General features: G+C 41.0%; 1 protein-coding gene across 3 annotated transcripts in view; it reads right to left on the minus strand.

The window, feature by feature from the left end:
- Positions 1 to 18,968, minus strand: part of si:dkey-247m21.3 (5-hydroxytryptamine receptor 4) — a 121,756-nt gene that overhangs the window by 77,753 nt on the left and 25,035 nt on the right. For all 3 annotated transcript variants that reach the window (XM_061263230.1, XM_061263232.1, XM_061263231.1), the window contains exons 2-3: positions 3,576 to 3,666; positions 3,092 to 3,238 (exon numbers count right to left, since the gene is read on the minus strand). In XM_061263230.1, the coding sequence (XP_061119214.1) occupies positions 3,092 to 3,238; positions 3,576 to 3,604 (176 nt within the window). In that variant the 5' untranslated portion in view covers positions 3,605 to 3,666. The remainder of the gene's footprint in view (positions 1 to 3,091; positions 3,239 to 3,575; positions 3,667 to 18,968) is intronic.

Below are 18,968 nucleotides of genomic sequence, written 5' to 3' on the forward strand. Positions count from 1 at the left end.
TTATATACTATTAATCACAGAAAAGGTACATTTTACATTAAATGTTTGCATTTGCTGAAAGCCTCAAAATACAGGAAATTAAAATGATCAGTCCTAACACTAACATCAGCCTGCTCTCCATCCAGGTACCAGGACAGATCTCTGACAGATAGATCTGAGCTAGCCTATTTTTAAACGCCTAACCAAATGCCAGCTAGTTGGCTACCTAACTGGCAATAACACTGTCACTGCCATTTTTCCGTGTTGCTAGAGCTAGCCTAGTGAACTCCCTTTGTTAGTGTTTATGACTAGCCTAATAAAATAACATAGCTGGTGATTTAGCTGTAAGTTTTCTGCTTATGTATGCTGACCTATCTTGTCTCTTTTTGGCCACATAGTTTACAGTATCCAACACGTTTTCACAGTGTGACTGGCTGCTGTTACTGTCTGTGTGCTACTACCTGCATGTGATAACGTTGCTGAACTTAACGGTCCGTTTAGAACTTCAGATTGAGGTCTAATTCAGATTTAATAAAATGTACTCAAAAAATTACAAAAAGGAAGTGTATTTCTGAATTACCCACATAATGAGTGGTCTTGTGCTGGGATCCTTATTTTTGTTTTCAATTTATTAAAGTTTTATGCTAATTAAAAATATATATATATCCATAAGACAGAAATGGTGCAACGTAGCAATATGAAAATCAGGGGTTGGTGAGCCCGTTGCCATTGTAGTAGACAAAATGGCATTGAGATTGGTTTTGTAACGGCTGAGATATTGACGTTCAAAAAGTGCCAACTAACGCAAACATATAAATCTTGTTCCTTCACCATTATGCCACACTCCAAGGACAGTGCAATTAGGGCCCTATTCAAGATATGCACAAACAAAGTGAACATAGATCCAAAATTGTGCACCTTGGCAGTTTGACAATGTAATACTGTAAGGCCCACTGACAGATGTGTTACTGGTGTGTACGTGAAGAAGAGCAATATATGTATACAAGGCATAGTTTGAAGGTGTGACCCATGTTAGACTGAGATTAATGCATTTAAACTCTGTTTCTATGTACATTTTAAACACAAAAAAGAATATTGGATGCATTCCATAAGGAATTGCAAAGTGTTCTTTCAACCAATGCTTAATGAATTATCACAATGAATAGTATCTTAACCTGACACATTATTTATACATAAATAACACTTTAAAATAATTGGTAATTAATTTAAAGTGGTAATTCAGGGACTGTAACTGCTGTTTCAGTGCTAAAAAGAGCTAAATTAATAATTGTACAATATATTTATTCCAAAGAGAAGTAATCTCTCTTTAATATCAAATCAAATGTGTACATCTGCCTCTTAAAATGACTACAGAGAAAAAATATTATACACAAACACCCTCCCTGCTACAAAGGTGACAGTAATGGGCATGGTGGAGGAGTTGGGGTCTTTTGCTTGAGGAATTACTCCATTTTCACATTGGAAGCAGGTACACGTTATTTAGCAAAGGTATTTCCTTTGCTAAATTGGCAAGGCCAACTACCGTACATTAGCTAAAATTGCAGAATGCAGTCATGATATTTGAAATGGAACCAGTTCACTCCTGTTCATGTGACATGACCAATGAAAGCCATTGTTTTAAATACCTTCTCAGGGTTTAAATTGCATCCCCTTATGCATACAGTGCATTTCATATTTGTGCATTCAACATGTAAAGTGGAGGGACATTTTCTAAGGCGGCTTGCAACTTCATTATTCAACTCATGGGGAAAGAGACTGCAGAGGGTCCAATATAAACAAACAATTCATAAAATATCGCGTGTAAATCAACAAATTAATCCATAAATAGGAGTAATTGTAACACAGCAGGGATGCCATTTAGATTCAGGGTGACTACTTCTCAGAATGCACAGAAACCTCTTGATTTCATAAGTGCTTTAATTAAAAGTTTTGAATAATTAAAGTCTCTTTTAAGAGGAGTCTGAGACACTTGAAAATCAAGTGCTGGTATATTTTGGTCCACCTGTGAGTATGTGCTTAACCTGAACAAATGTATATATTCAAGCATCTTGCAATATCTGAAATTAGCATGTAAATTCATGCTAAAAGGTCTGGCAGACAGTGTGCATGCACACAATTAACTCTGCAGCATTTATTTTTTATTATTTCAGAATAATTCAAATATGACCTGATTTAAATGTGTTAAGATCATTAGTTCATATAACAGTATTCAGTGTGGGATGTCACACAACAAACCAAAGAGGTGGTGCATTACATTTAAATGGACTTGCAATGTGGTGAACATCAAATATTAACATATTGATGATCCTGATTAATAAACAACGGCACAATGTCTTCACAGAAGCACTTCATATAGCCATCAAAGAGTCTTCTGAAAATGCCTTTAAATCATTGAATTTGAAATATCCAATGTCTTGACACAGACATCGACTGTCAGTTTGACCAACAGGATGTCACCAAGAGCAGAGCGAAGTACACACTCTGCAAAACGGAAGTTTTACTTCTATTTATGGTTTGATGGTAGATGCAGAAGGTCACATAATAACCAAAGAGCACCATTTCCCTCGTAAGCAGAGCTTACTTTACGTGCTTGCAGGTCAGGTATGACCATTCATCGTCAAAGAGGCTAGCACAAGCATCCAGTTTCCTCTGCAAAGAGGTGAACCACAGCCACAGATTCAACTGAATTAAAAACAACAATGAAGTTCTGAGTGTGATCCCATTCACCAGGTCTCCAAGATACATTTCAGCTCAGTACAGTGAGTTCAGAAATCATTTTGTGCCTTAAGTACAAAGGGTATCCTACATGCCATCCTCTTGAAGTGTCAGTGGGCTAATATTTAAATTTTTAAATTTCAGTGCACTGCGACATCTATTTCAGTATATGTGTGCAATCATATGCATCTTTGTTGTCCATGTGTTATCAGTAATTCATTTAAATTGCCTTGAGTATGTGGTTGCTATGGGGACCATTGGTTCCCCCCTCTGCTCATACATGCAGCTTTTTCTCTTGTGAAGTGGCCCCCCCAGTGGGGGAGGACTGATGGCGTACCACAGAAAGCAGCGGGAAGAAGAGAGGAAACAGCCTTACCTCAGGTGTCGATCTTTGCACAAAGCCACCATGACCAGGAGGTTTCCGAGGACGGTCATGATAATGAGTGTCGCCAGGAAGACGCTTAAAATGATTCTCTCCGTGGGGTTCAGTACATGCTCAGTGTTTACCTCTTCATTGATTGAACTGTAAATACATTATGTTAACAATACTCCTACTCAGACTCAACATAAAGACAAGATACAATCCATAATCCCACAGCCAATAAGTTCAGAAAAATGTGATGTCTAGTCCTAAGGAGAAAATAAATCCATGTCAACTTCAATAAAATTCAAAATATGGAATAATGATCAGTTAACACCAAATATTGAAGACAACAGGAATTAGCATGAAAGCAAACACAATTTAGATTAAAAAGGAAAATGTTACATGAATAAAATTATGTAACAAAATGAGGATCTGCCATTATCCAGCAGAGAGGGTTTTTTTTTTGTGCTGGTTTGGTTATGGATCAGTTCCTTACTTTTCAGTTGGGCCTGATTCTGTGTCCATCACTGGTCACCTGCATGGGGGTTGTCAGCTGGGATTCCTCCAAGCAAGACCCTGTGGCCCCTCTGTGGAGAAGGAGACATCTGTTCTCAGAGCTAGCACAGCAGCAGTCCGATAACAACGCTGTGGAGGTAGTGGAATAAACATGTATCTGTGTGAAATTAACTCCAATTAGGAACAGTCACGCTAAATATACGTCGCTCTGGATAAGAGCATCTGCCAAATGCCATTAATGTAATGTAATGTAAAAAGAGGTGGCACACCTGTTTTTAACCTGGTTAGAAGTGTGTTTTTGAAAAGTGTGCATGATATGGGCCCATGTATAATACAGTTTGAAAGTTGTGTTTTGAGGGCGTTAAAAAAAAGTGCCCACAGTCTGAGATCTGATAAAACACTGTTCCAGTGTGTGGATTAGCCCCACAGCCTGGGATCTGATAAAACACTGTTCCAGTGTGTGGATTAGCCCCACAGTCTGGGATCTGATAAAACACTGTTCCAGTGTGTGGATTAGCCCCACAGCCTGGGATCTGATAAAACACTGTTCCAGTGTGTGGATTAGCCCCACAGTCTGGGATCTGATAAAACACTGTTCCAGTGTGTGGATTAGCCCCACAGCCTGGGATCTGATAAAACATTGTTCCAGTGTGTGGATTAGCCCCACAGTCTGGGATCTGATAAAACACTGTTCCAGTGTGTGGATTAGCCCCACAGCCTGGGATCTGATAAAACACTGTTCCAGTGTGTGGATTAGCCCCACAGTCTGGGATCTGATAAAACACTGTTCCAGTGTGTGGATTAGCCCCACAGCCTGGGATCTGATAAAACACTGTTCCAGTGTGTGGATTAGCCCCACAGTCTGGGATCTGATAAAACACTGTTCCAGTGTGTGGATTAGCCCCACAGCCTGGGATCTGATAAAACACTGTTCCAGTGTGTGGATTAGCCCCACAGCCTGGGATCTGATAAAACACTGTTCCAGTGTGTGGATTAGCCCCACAGTCTGGGATCTGATAAAACACTGTTCCAGTGTGTGGATTAGCCCCACAGACTGGGATCTGATAAAACACTGTTCCAGTGTGTGGATTAGCCCCACAGCCTGGGATCTGATAAAACACTGTTCCAGTGTGTGGATTAGCCCCACAGCCTGGGATCTGATAAAACACTGTTCCAGTGTGTGGATTAGCCCCACAGCCTGGGATCTGATAAAACACTGTTCCAGTGTGTGGATTAGCCCCACAGTCTGGGATCTGATAAAACACTGTTCCAGTGTGTGGATTAGCCCCACAGTCTGGGATCTGAAAAGGCTCTGTTCCAGTGTTCTGTGCCAGTGCTGACTATGGCGGGCACTGAATAATTGGTGGAAGTGCCTCCGGGGCAGACAGCTGGGCCCCAGTGTCTCACTGCTCATCCGCACTCCACTATGCTGGTACCCACAGGCCGGGTATCACGTACCCACAGGCTGTCTGCACACAAAGTGCCTTCCTCCAGCTCCAAGAGACAGATTTACTAAATGGTCTTAACACAAACACACATTTGCAGCTGTGTTGCAGTCAACCTGAGACATTCAAAACTGATTTACCATGACTGGGCCTAATTACACAATCAAAGAAATGAAATGCCCTCATTTGCAATTTTACGGTAGGAGATTTAAAAAAATGATAAATATGGCATGCCTACAGGTCCAGATTGCAAGACACCAAGAAATGAATACAGAGCAACCAGACCCAAGTTAATGATGCAACCAGACCTGGGTCAAACACATTGTTTTGGATTCAAATACCTTTCTACACTTTACTGGGATTGTCTGGTAAACTGGAATGTATGGAATACTCTCAAAAAGAGCAAGCCCCACCTTCTTGTCCTCTTGGTTGGCTGAATCGCACCAGGCAAGATCAATTGAGCACAGAAAAGTATTTAAATACAAAACAAATACGTATACCACGCAGTTTTGGGGGTGACCACAAGAAAAAGAAAATGTATACAGTATATCGGAAAATGGAGGTTATGGTCAAGGAGAAACAGCACAGCAACGCCATATCGCACTACAGGAATACATGGTGAACAGAGAGGAGAGATATTTGGAGTGATATGAATTCAAAATGTATTAATTAGGCAAAACAAAATAAAATTGGTCCTCTGCGTCTTCTCCTGATGACTCACTGCTCCCATTTTTGGGAGAAAAAACTTCTTTTTAGAGAGCTTTTATGTGAGCTAGGCTATGTCAGTGTTTAGCAAATTGCCTGCCGCTTTCAGGAGTTCTTAAAATGCACACACAAAAGGAGAGTCATAAAGGCATGCTTTAGTAAATTAATTTCCAAAATTTACATATTATCTTTTCTTGTCAAATGCACAGTACAATGAAAAGCTTACTTGTAGGTTCCCATTCCACAATGAAATAATAAAAAAATCTAAATCAATCCATTAGAAGTTCCACAAAATGCAATTAAAAGTTGAATATAATAAAAGTTTCCAAACATAGAAATGCAACATTATATGCATACAACATGCAAAAGTGCGTAAAATGTGCAATGGTTGTGCATACAAACACTGTAAAAGATTCAGTGTGAATTCAACCCTTCTAGAGTACATATGATCCCTATTGTACTCAGTTAGAGTTTAATTAACACTGGATATGTTACTGTGTAGCTTTGTGAAGTGCTAAGGGTATTTATTTTATCTGCATTGTTAAAAAAAAAAGAAAAAGGCCTGGAGGTAATCTCCATGTCCGGGACAGGTAGATCTGGGACTTAATGCTCCAATATCAGTACCAGACGGTAGGGGAGTATAGATGACCTGTAGGAATGAGCATGTGGCCCCAATGATGGACTGAGCTGTCTTCACCACCTGCTGAAGAGCCTTACGGTCAAGAGAAGAGCATCTGTCATGTCAGGCCAGAAGATAGCCAGTTGGTACACATTACAGCACATCTGTAGAAGCTGGAGAGAATCCAGAGGCCACGCCAAACTTCATTAGCATCCTTTACAAGGACAAACTCTGTTGTGCCATCTTGACCAGAGCAGAAGTGCTACGGGACCAGGTTCTTGGTGATACGGATGACAGAGAGCTGTGGACTCTTTCTACTGTAGCTCCTTAGGTGTTCGTTGGAGTGTGTCTTCCTCTTGGCTTCCTGAAGTCAGCTATCAGCTCCTTCATTTTGCCAGTGTTAATGGAGATGCTGCTGTCCTCATCCTATGCCACCAGAACCCTTACATCTTTTGTATAGGCTGACATGCGGTAGACAGCAACCTTGGAATGGCACTGCATTCCAAGATGGCCCCCGCTATTTATCGTGTAGCAGTGTTTTTGTTGTGTGATTCCAGTTTAAGACTAGACTGATTGAGAGCAAATTGATCCTTCGGCAAGATAGCCACCGCAAGAACATTGCTAAGAAGATCAAGCTGCTGGTGTTCTCTGAGCAATGGACTGGCCACCCCAGAGTCCAGACCTCAACACCATCGAATGTGTTTGGGATTACTTGGATTGAGAGACACAGAAAATGTAACCAAGTACTACTGTACAGTAAGACTGAACTTTGGAGGTGTTTACAAGGACCATGAAAAAATATATCTCTCCAGGAAAACTCAAGGGAAGTCTCCTGAAATGAATGGAAGCTGTAATAACGGCAGGTGGACACATAAAATACTGAAAGATTTCATACTGTACATAGTTGCAGAGGTTTTGTAATTCTGGGCTAAATGGCTGCTGCATTATTTATCTGACACTGAAAAAATAAATAGCTTGCACTTAATGGCTGTTGTAACTGGGAAGTACATAATTAAAGAGTGGTCTCTTTTGCATAGTACTGTATTCATGAACAGATTTAAAAGGAAAGTCACAGAGTTATGTAATCCCTGAAAATCACGTGCTAATGGCAATTTTGACCCATTGCAACCTTGTGGTGATTGCTTTTGTGTTCAAAAGGCAGTCAGAACCCTTCAGTGAACCTGGTCCTCAGTGTTCTATGTGCAAAAGGCTGCAGTAATAAGCTCCCCTTAAAAACAACTGGCCTTTCCATGTGGAAATGATGGAGAGAGAAAAAAACACAGCAAATTGATCAAAAGTAGGGAGGAAAATAATTTTTAATTAAGGTTTATGAAAACTAATGTTCATTGGAGTAAAAGAGTATAGTTATCAAAATAATTCTGGCAATGACCATAGATAGAATATTGTAAATTATTATTTTTTACTTTTTTTGCTGTGACAAAATTAAGCAATTAACATTTATTTTATTTTTTATTTTTTAAACTTTTTAGTATATTGTGGTTTTTGTATTTTTGTTGCATGGGCTTTGAGAGAAACATCATCCAACAGCACAAACCTACGGCACCTACTGTACACACTCACTGAACACTTAATTAGGTGTTTATTCAACTTGTTTATCTTCTGCTGCTGTAGCCTCTCCACTTAAGTGGTTTGACGTGTTGTGTTTTCAGAGATGCAGTTCTACAAATTACTGTTGTAATGTGTGGTTATTTGCGTTATTATCACCTTCCTGACCAGTCTGGCCCTTCTCCACTGACCTGGTGTGTTTTTCACACCAGTCTCTGTAAACTCTTGAGACTGTTGTGTGTGAAAATCCCAGGAGATCAGGAGTTTCTGAGATATTCAGGCCACCCTGTCTGGCACCAACAAATCATTCCATGGTCAAAGTCACTTTGAGCACATTTCTTCCCAGCTGAACAAAAAACAGCTTCTTGACCATGTCTGCATGCTTTTATGCATTTAGTTGCTGCCACATTATTGGCTGACTAAATATTTGCCTTAACATGCTGGTGTAATGCTCTACCTAATAAAGTGCTCTATAATTGTATATCAAGCACGTTGATTGACATTGTTTATGAAACTGCAAAGATTTGGAGAATTGAATCTTTCTTTTGATATAATCTTTGACTGGCCGTGCAGGTGTTACTTTCAAACACTCACCAACCAGCTGAAAGCTGGGTATCAACTAGAGATAAAGAGGTATAGATAACACCATGCGGGCTTATTGCGGTCCTTATCTTAGGCAGCAGACTTGGTCAAATATTTGCCTATTAGCTTTGACTATTTGGGTAATATCCCAATCACTTCGTTTTCTTCGCTCTGGATAAGAGCGTCTGCTAAATGCCTGTAATGTAATATCGATGTATGGTACAGAGCAGAGGTTTATTTCTACAGGTCTGAAGAACTGTGGAAATAATTAGCGATATCAGCTGGCTGAGTTTATGGGTGGAAGATACTCACAGCGCACATCTTTTTTAGACGGCGGTCACAGAGGTATTGACTCAATTCTGAGGTGTTTTTAAGTGTCCACCCCTCCCCGTGAGCGAATTAACACTGTTCCTTTTTGCTGATCCAGTTTGTGTTTGACATAATGCTGCCATAATTTTCAACACACAATTTTTCCCATGCCACATAATTTAGTAATTTTGCAGTCTTACTGATTCACCTGCAATTAGGGCAGTGACTAATTGGCCTCTATGTAACTTTTCTTTTTTTCCACATTTTCTCCCAATTTGGTAGCAAATTGCACCCCATCTATTCCAATTATCTCTGTCAGCTGAGGATACACCATCAATGACCCCTTCCCTTGGCAACCCGGATGGATCCTGAGAACGTCACACTCGTGACTGTGATTCGAGGCACCCGGGGAGCTATTGTGTGCAGTGATCCCGCTAACCCCTGCCAAGTCCCCCTTGGAATGGCGAGCCAATTATTAAGGTTACCGTTACTTTACCTGCGCACCACCGTGACTCCGCCCTCTTTGTAACTCTGTTAGTTGCTTCACGTTGCTTTGGAAAACCTGCCTATCAAATTGCTGATTATCAGACCTCTTTTATTGCTGACACATACTACCAATTGCCATTCAATTTCATATGACTCGCTGCCTTCATATTTGTGTTTATATATTTCAAAGTTGGTTATTTTTCATGTGCATGTTTCCATAGCACATACTTTACAGCAATAAATGAGCACCCAGGCAGCAGCTGCTTCATACTTTTGATCTGCTGTAGCTAGATATGCCTCAGTTTTACTCGTGCTGCTTTTCAAAGCATTGAAAGCTCCAAGACATTAGTCACTTCTCAATAGAAATAAAAGCCACTGCTGAAGTATGAGATTGCTCCCACTGACACCAGTTACCTCTGCACAGGACAGGGTTTAGGAGCTCTTTCCCATGTTGCAAATGGTAGGTTATCTTTGGCTAAATGTACATTTGGTTCACACTTTGGCTGAATGGTACATTTGGTTCACACTTTGGCTGAATGGTACATTTGGTACACACTTTGGCTGAATGGTACATTTGGCCCACACTTTGGCTGAATGGTACATTTGGTTCACACTTTGGCTGAATGGTACATTTGGTTCACACTTCAGCTGAATGGTACATTTGGTTCACACTTTGGCTGAATGGTACATTTGGTTCACACTTTGGCTGAATGGTACATTTGGTCCACACTTCAGCTGAATGGTACATTTGGCCCACACTTTGGCTGAATGGTACATTTGGTTCACACTTTGGCTGAATGGTACATTTGGTTCACACTTCAGCTGAATGGTACATTTGGTTCACACTTTGGCTGAATGGTACATTTGGTTCACACTTTGGCTGAATGGTACATTTGGTTCACACTTCAGCTGAATGGTACATTTGGTCCACACTTTGGCTAAGTGGTACACTTGCGCAGAAGGCAGCGGTCGTGTCTGTGGGGGAGTGTTCTGAGCTCCAGGCAGGTAAATGAACAGCAGGAGTGTGCTACTGTTTGCCCAGCTGCAGGAGCTTTTATTCCTGCGGAGATCAGACTCGCGGCCCCTCTGAGGCTCCAGCAGCAGAGGCCTTCCAGCGGAATCTGTAGACGCACTGTCAGAGTCCAGCCCACGCAGTGTACAAAGTGGCCCGCCGACTCTATTCATATGATTTAGGACGTTCCCATTGGTGTTTGTTCGTACGGAGACGCTAAACTGTCTTAATAGACACGCGTTGGCCAGGGAGAAGAAATACGACCCGCCAAACTGCTCGAAACACATTAGGATGGGCGTGATGAAGCAAAAGAGAACCTACTGCGGATCAAAGCGCTCTCAAGCACATCAGCATACGAGCGCTGATCGAGGATCAGCCTTCCCTTGTCCACATCTGACCCTTATCCATTTTGAGCCAAAAGGCTAAACTTACCCTAGATCAGAGACACTCTGTGAATAACAACCTGAGTGTGTGGAAATACATAAGCATGGGAACGGCATTGAGCAGCTGCAGTTGGTTTTTAGCTGAACAGAAACAGTCATGGTTCATGTCACCAAAATGTAGCACAATTATCTGGTGATTAAGAGGGTATGGTTGTTTGGCATTCCGGACAGGCAAACCAGCTTATAAACTGTGCATCCCTGTGAGTTTGCACAACACCAACATTGGCAGACGCAGTAAAATCAAGCCAATGATATTCTGCCAAACCTGGGAGATAAAGCAGAGAGACAGCCACGTGTGATGGATTCAGTAATTACACCCGGGTGGTGGGGTGCGGAGGGAGGCTGGAGTAAGCCTGCCCAGAGGACGCTGGGACAGGGGCAGACATGCCTTATGCATGCATTTCTCTTTCCTCTTTGAAACCGTGTGAATGGGCAGCGATGGCCCTCTCCGTCCAGTTATGATTCTAACACTGAGATCACAGAACTTGCATTCCTGACACCGTATAACCTGCTTTAGTGAGCGAGCAAGCATGCATCATGAACACACACACACTACCCACACACACTACATGTACACACATACAGTACTGTGCAAAAGTTTTAGGCAGGTGTGAAAAAATGCTGTAAAAGAATGCTTTCAAAAATAGAAATGTTAATAGTTTATTTTTTATCAATTAACAAAATGCATGAACAGAAGAACGGAAGAAAAATCGAAATCAAATCAATATTTGGTGTGACCACCCTTTTCCTTCAAAACAGCATCAAACAGCACCTCGGCAGGTAGGTTTGTTCCAAACATCTTGGAGAACTAGCCACAGTTCTTCTGTGGATTTAGGCAGCCTCAAATGCTTCTGTCTCTTCATGAAATCTCAGACAGAATCAGAGATCAGGGCTCTGTGGGGCCCATACCATCACTTCCAGGACTCCTTGTTCTTCTTTACGCTGAAGATATTGGCTGTGTGTTTGGGGTCGTTGTCCTGCTGCAGAATAAATTTGGGGCCAATCAGATGCCTCCCTGATGGTATTGCATGATGGATAAGTGGATAATCTGCCAGTACTTCTCAGCATTGAGGAGCCAATTAATTCTGACCAAATCCCCAACTCCATTTGTAGAAATGCAGCCCCTTGCAAGGAACCTCCACCATGTTTCACTGTTGCCTGCAGACACTCATTCTTGTACCGCTCTCCAGCCCTTCGGCAAACAAACTGCCTTCTGCTACAGCCAAATATTTCAACACTCATCAGTCCAGAGAACCTGCTGCCATTTTTCTGCACCCCAGCTCCTGTGTTTTCGTGCATAGTTGAGTCGCTTGGTCATGTTTCCATGTCAGAGGCTTTTTGGCCGCAATTCTTCCATGAAGACCACTTCTGACCAGACTTCTCCGCACAGTAGATGGGTGTACCTGGGTCCCACTGGTTTCTGCCAATTCTGAGCTGATGGCACTGCTGGACATCTTCCGATTGTGCAGGGAAGTTAGCATGATGTGTCTTTCATCTGCTGCACTGAGTTTCCTTGGCCGACCTCGTTGCCCGTTTCTTTGTGCCTCTTCAATAGAGCTTGGACATCACATATGGAAACCCCTGTCTGCCTTGAAATTTCTGCCTGGGAGAGACCTTGCTGATGCAGTATAACTACCTTTTGTCTTGCCATGGTGTATGACTTCTGACATTAAACTGTCTTCAGCAACCTTACCCTGGAAGCAGAGTTTGGCTATTCCTCACCAGTTTTAACTGTTTCTGTTTCAGTTAATGATTGTGTTTCAACCTACATATTAAATTGATGACCATTAGCTCCTGTTTGGTATAAATGGTTAATCACACACTTGACTATATGCCTACAAAATCCCTGACTTTGTGCAAGTGTACCTAGAAGAAGTGATGCTGGTTTGAAGTCAAAGGGTGGTCACACCAAATATTGATTTGATTTAGATTTCTCTTCTGTTCACTCACTTGGCATTTTGTTAATTGTTTAAAAAAAAACTATTAACATTTCTATTTTTGAAAGCATTCTTACTTTACAGTATTTTTTCGCACCTACCTAAAACCTTTGCACAGTACTGTACACACACAAATATACACTACCCACACACACACACATGCACATAGAACATGCACTACCCACATACACTGCATGTACACACATACACACACAAATGTACACTGCCCACACACAAAGACTTGCATACACACGCACATGGAATATTAGGGATATAATTAATTATATATCCAATATACTGTACAAACGGTTGCATATTAATACTGCATATTAATTTTCTACACATTCTTTATTATTTAGGGTACATATATGTGCAAATATAAACATCATAATATCATGATAAATTATTGAACTTCTAATAACTTCTAATAAATTATATAACACAATATTTTTACCATACACTGACAACATGCCATTTTTTTGTCAAGAAAGAATGGAAAATTTTTTTCTATAGTTTCCATACATTTTCTATTCTCTGGATTTCCGGTATATACCCTCTTGTTGCTAATACTAAGTGGCCTACTTTTACAATATTTTTAATTCATATTATTTTGGTCAGGGTATTAACAGGAAAGCTTGCAAATGTAGCTTGACAAGAATAAGTTGAGGGCGGAAGCCAAACTTTACATTTAGGGATGATAGGAGGACTGCTTTTAAAAAAGGCTCCACCATGCCCTGTCAAAGAAAATATCATTTTACTCATTTCTGAGCAACCACTACCATATTTGTAAATGACACCAAAATTGTAAACCATTTTTGGTGACCGTGTCTTATCTCATTGTACCCGTCTTGGCAGCGACAGCCATTTTGAAAAAACATTAAGTGTCCCACACAAAGGAATGTATTCGCAAAAATAATCAAATCCTTTTTTTCCCCCAGGCTTCAGACAATCCGCAGTGTTTGAAATTTTGTTACATACAATACATCCAAAGAAATACGAGCATTTAATCTTAATAGCAGCTGGTAAAATGATCTTATTTTTAGCCAAAGATGTACTTTTCCCAGCTGTGTTGATATCATTAGTGATGGAGCAAGCTGGTCTGGACTACATCATGAACAGACATCTGCGCTTTCACTTTAGCTCATATATCATGAAGCAAACACCTCTTATCTAGTCAAAATGCAGGTAATTTTACAGATTTTTACAACCATTGTCACAACACACAGAAGCAAGGCGGGTTTCTAAGCAGGATAACTTACAGTTGATTTTACTTCCTTGGTCCTGGGGCCCCCTAACGTGTGCTGGTTTTTGTTAAAGCTGAACTCGTTGAATGGTTGTGAAAAGCACATTTCATTTACTCCATAGTCTTTCTCTCTTTGCTCCGGACTTGATAATTCCATTGCACACACAGTGGAAGAGTAAATACCGCACGTTGTAAACTGCGCCTGGAAAGACCACATAGGCAATGGGACAGACTGCCTTGCGACCTTTTTACCCCTACCGGGTATGAGGAATGAGAATACAGGACATGTCATGGGATAAACAACTGGGCAGGACAAGACTGGACACTGTTTGGAAAATAAACCACTAGACCCATAGATGTCAAGCTCCCCAGGGTCAGATGGGAACCAAAGCCTACACTACAGACTGAAAGAAACATTATATGTAAGTGCATGTAAATACACCTGACATTATATTACTGTGCATGGAGATGATATGATAAGTGTGGTGGACTCTGGAACCCATGTCTAGCAATTGGTCAGAGATTGGTGACCTGGTGATCATGTGACAGGAAATGTCACAAGTTTTGCAAGCCAAAAAAACAAGTCTCCATACTTCAGACACCTTGGATGCCTTGGGTCAGGGTTCTGAGACAAGCATTATACTGCTCAGCACCATCAGTATCAGGTTATCTGTGGGCTATTCCTGTTTCAGTAGCTCTCTTCCTGCTTGTGCTAACAAACTAAACTATCCAGTTACAGGTTCTGAATGGAGCCAGCAACAAAATCATTTCATGCAAACTCCGCACAGAGAGGCCCCGGCCGACAGGGATTCGCACCCAGGACCTCCTTGCTGTGAGGCGGCAGTGCTACCCACTGCACCATCCGTGCCGCCTGATTATAATATTAAATAAAATAAAAAGCCTATATCCTATAAAACAGTTGAGAGAGGCCTGTGTAAATAGGATAACAAAATTGCTTTGGCCAAGAGGGTAAATAAAAGAATGAAGGCATATACCTTATTTCCTTTGAAAGCACGCTTTCAAGTAGCACAGTGCATTGACGAACAAGTCCTGATGTTTGTATTACATTGTGTGCAGACAGAATATACTCTCTCTTCCTCCACAGATGTAGCCTGGATTGTGACACAGATGTAGCCTGGACTGTGACACAGATCTAGCCTGGATTATGACACAGATGTAGCCTGGATTGTGACACAGATGTAGCCTGGATTGTGACACAGATGTAGCCTGGATTGTGACACAGATGTAGCCTGGATGGTGGCAAACACATTAAACAGCAGTTGCAGATCTTCTATTAAAATTAAACTGCATATATTTTGTGAAATGACAGCAGTGGTATGAACTTATGAAGAAATTGTTCTCCCATTTCCCTTCATTATATTTCTGTGGAAACAGGAGATAGGTTGGACGGAAATTCCTGGGAACCGGTTTTGTGTTGTTAAACCCTAGTGCACAAATATCAGCAATTAAGAACAAAGCACATGGCAATCATATTTGTCACTGCGGTAAATCCTAGCAGGCTGTGGCTTTAGATGAGACTACAGTATCTTTGCAGGAAATAAATATATTGGCTCTTTCATGTAGGCAAATAAAATAAGTCATTCTTTATATATATATTTGCACCATATTGCTTTTTTGCCTTGTGTCAGCTGCATTACTGTGATATCAGAGTAATGCTATACTAACTATAAACTACATGTTTGGGCATGTCATTTAGCAACTTTTGGGATTCACTATTTTGGGTGCCAATTAAAATGAACTGAGGTTCTAAGTGTATGCCTTCTGTGTTTTTCCCCCCTAATAAAACTATGCATGTTAGAATATTTCTTAAGACAATTCACTGCCATAAAATGAACAAAATGCCATCAAAGCCATACATCACCTAACGATAAGGGCCGGCATCTTCTGTCCCTGCAGGGTGAAGTCTTTATGGCCACTATGGAGAAAGGCATTTCCAGCCAGGGCTTCCTAACTGATTTATACTTTGGGAGAAGAGGTCTTCCTCATCAAAAAAAGCCTAAATAAATAAATAATAGAGAGAAGAAGCCATTTCTTTTCCAAGCTAACCTTTTGTTCATCCCTTGCCATTAAAAACCAAAAGGCAGGGGCATTTATCGGCCAGGGCAGGCTTACTGGTCCGCTTTTTAAATAATTAAATTATTTTAATGAAAGATCGGGCGTGTCTCTTAACTGTCAACAAAATAAATAAATAAAAGATCAGTTCTGTGAAAAAATAGTTTAGTCATTTAAACACATAGCCTAAATAATGGGATGGAAACATCCTCGAGGCTTCATGAAAGATTAACTAATCACATGTAATAATAATAATAATAATAATAATAATAACATGCTATTTGGCTGACATCCAAAGTGCTTTACAGTTGATTAGATGGGCTCAACAGCTGTGCGGATCTTCTCATGGCTTGCGGGTCACAGTCATGTATCTTAGCAACTACGCTACAGACTGCCTTGTCACAGATGTCATGTGAGCGTCCTTGGAAAAATGGAATATAGATTAATAAGTTAATTGCCGAGGTGGAAAGGCGCTGGGAGCTGTACAACCCCCAGCACACCTTAGACTTAAAAAAACAAGGCATGGGATAAGCTTGCAGCAGATATTGCACAGTGTAGCCTCTTTAATTTATTTCCACAATGGGATATCCATCTCCTTGTATTTCCTTCACAGGGGAAAGCTACATTAATGAGACGCATTTACCAATACAGCCATTTAAATAGCCTACTGTACATTTTTAGTCCTGTATCTGTCATGGTGGGAGGTAATTCTCACTGGTGCCACTAGATGGCCGAGGATAATTGTTTCCACCTGTTCCTCGTTTACTCCAGGGGAATTACCTCCCGGGAGAGTATTTAAGACCAGCATGGACTAGTTTTCAGTGCTTTTGTGTTCAACCGTTCGCCCTTGGCACAAAGCCGGTAAAGCGCCCGGTAGACTCTAAACCTATACGAGTCAGGTACGGTGCTGGTGGATAATTCTCTCATTGCTAAAGAAAGAGAAATATCTAAAAGGTAAGGAAGGCGTACAGCTGGAAGTGTTGTGTGTGCTGGCGCCTTCCTCAAGGGTTTTGTTTTTTCTTTTGGACTCGTGTGAGTCGATGGTAGAGGGACGTTGTCCCCGGTGTTGTATTTTGGTTTGCATTTTTGTCCCGAGCTGCGCCTCGAGGTTTTTATTTTCGTGCCTAGCTTTTCTCGCTAGGTTGTATTTTCTTTTGGTTTTCACTCAGTGCCCAGCTATTTGGCACGGTACCAAAGTTATTGGTTCGCCCTGGTTATTTAAGGGTCGTTTTACGTTCGCTATTTCGATTTCGATTTCGAAATTTGGTTTGTCTATTCCTCCCATTGTTCCGGGAGAAGTCCTGTTCCTAGCTGGGTATCCCTATTTCGGTTCTCCCTGGGATTTAGTGACTAACACGTTCGCGTGTTGGTTAAAAAAGGTTCTACCTTTGGTCGCCCCTGGCTCTCCGCTTCGCTTCCCACGCTACAGTATCGCCAATAAACTGCATTGTTAAAAAAGTGCAAAAAAAAGTTATGCAAAGTGCTTTGCTCTAATTAACTCCTTTGCGGCTGGAATTCCACTTTCACTCTGGAATTCCATTGCACACACACTGGTAGAGGTGTAAACCACAGGTTATAAACAAACAGGTTGTAAACTGCACCTGGAAAGACCACATGGGCAATGTGACAGACAGCCTTGTGATCTTTTGACCCCCATGGGACTGGAGGAATGAGAATACAGATAAACAAATTGACAAGACTGGACACTGCTGGGAAAATAAACCACTCTGCATCCCATCAGGCGCTCTTGGGTCAGACGGAAACCAAGGCCCGAGATACGGACTGAAAGAAAGCATTGTATGTGAATAATATCAACAAAAATGCAGGAGATACTGTATGTTATATTTAGACAAGTTACCTTACCTGAGCAGTTACGACATGGTAACTTGGTATTGGTACTTTGTTGGCAAACTTGTAGGCAAATGTTTCTTAGGCTTAGCCAGCATGTTTTGTTGTGTTTAGCTACAGGTATTAAATGTGTTAATATGAGTGACAGTGTCCCAGACACTGTTGTGTGTGTGCCTCGGCATCAGGATTGGAATCCCTGCCTCACTTAGAGCTGGTGGCGTTACAAGACCTCTGAGTTTTAGCAAAGATTCCCATGACTTCTGAGTACTGACGGAGTCTGTAACCAGTGCCCCGACCAGAGCCCTAGGGAGAGGATCTGAGTTCGGAGTCACAAGTATGCTGCTCAGCACTAAAGAATCAAGTTATCTCTGGCCTTCTCATGTTCCAATAGCACCCTTCCCACTTGTACTAACAAAATGTACGAAAGATTCCGGTTACAGGTTTCGTAAAAGTAATGAACAGATACACTTGCCTTTTGCCGTTGTGCAACAAAATGTTAACAAAGAAGTTAAAGCAATGTTAAAGACATGCCAAAAATGGGACACTGAAGTGGTAAGTTGACAAAAATGTTAAATAGTTGACTAAAGTGATAATTCCTCTTCTGACCTCAAACATACTTTCCACTTAGCAGTACAAGTGTACAGTATATCTGAAACCAAAAATACAGCTCAAACAGTTGGGTCAGGAGTTGTCCTGATTGTCCAGAGCATATTCAGAGGTCATGGATCCTAATTTTTTATATACATCTTTATTATTGTGGATGCTGTGTATGTACGCATGTGACATACTGTATATAAACATCATAATACAATACACTTCTAATAACACAATTTCATTACCATACTTTGACAAAACCTTTTAGTGACAATTTTTGTGTATGTGTTTGTTTTGTGTAGAAGTATATAATTGTTGCATACTTTTCATAGATTTTATATTCATATTTCTGTTTTTTCCCATATATTCCTAATACATGGCTTTTCCTGTTTTAGGTGGTAGCCAAATTCTAAGTTTTCAGGTGTATCTACTACTGAGACACGGTGCTGGAAGTATCCTTTCAAAAAGACTCCAGCTTGCTTTGTCACAGAGAATTTTATTTTGGACAGGG

The sequence above is a fragment of the Conger conger genome, chromosome 12, assembly GCF_963514075.1.
Source record: "Conger conger chromosome 12, fConCon1.1, whole genome shotgun sequence".
In the NCBI taxonomy this organism is placed as follows: Eukaryota; Metazoa; Chordata; class Actinopteri; order Anguilliformes; family Congridae; genus Conger; species Conger conger.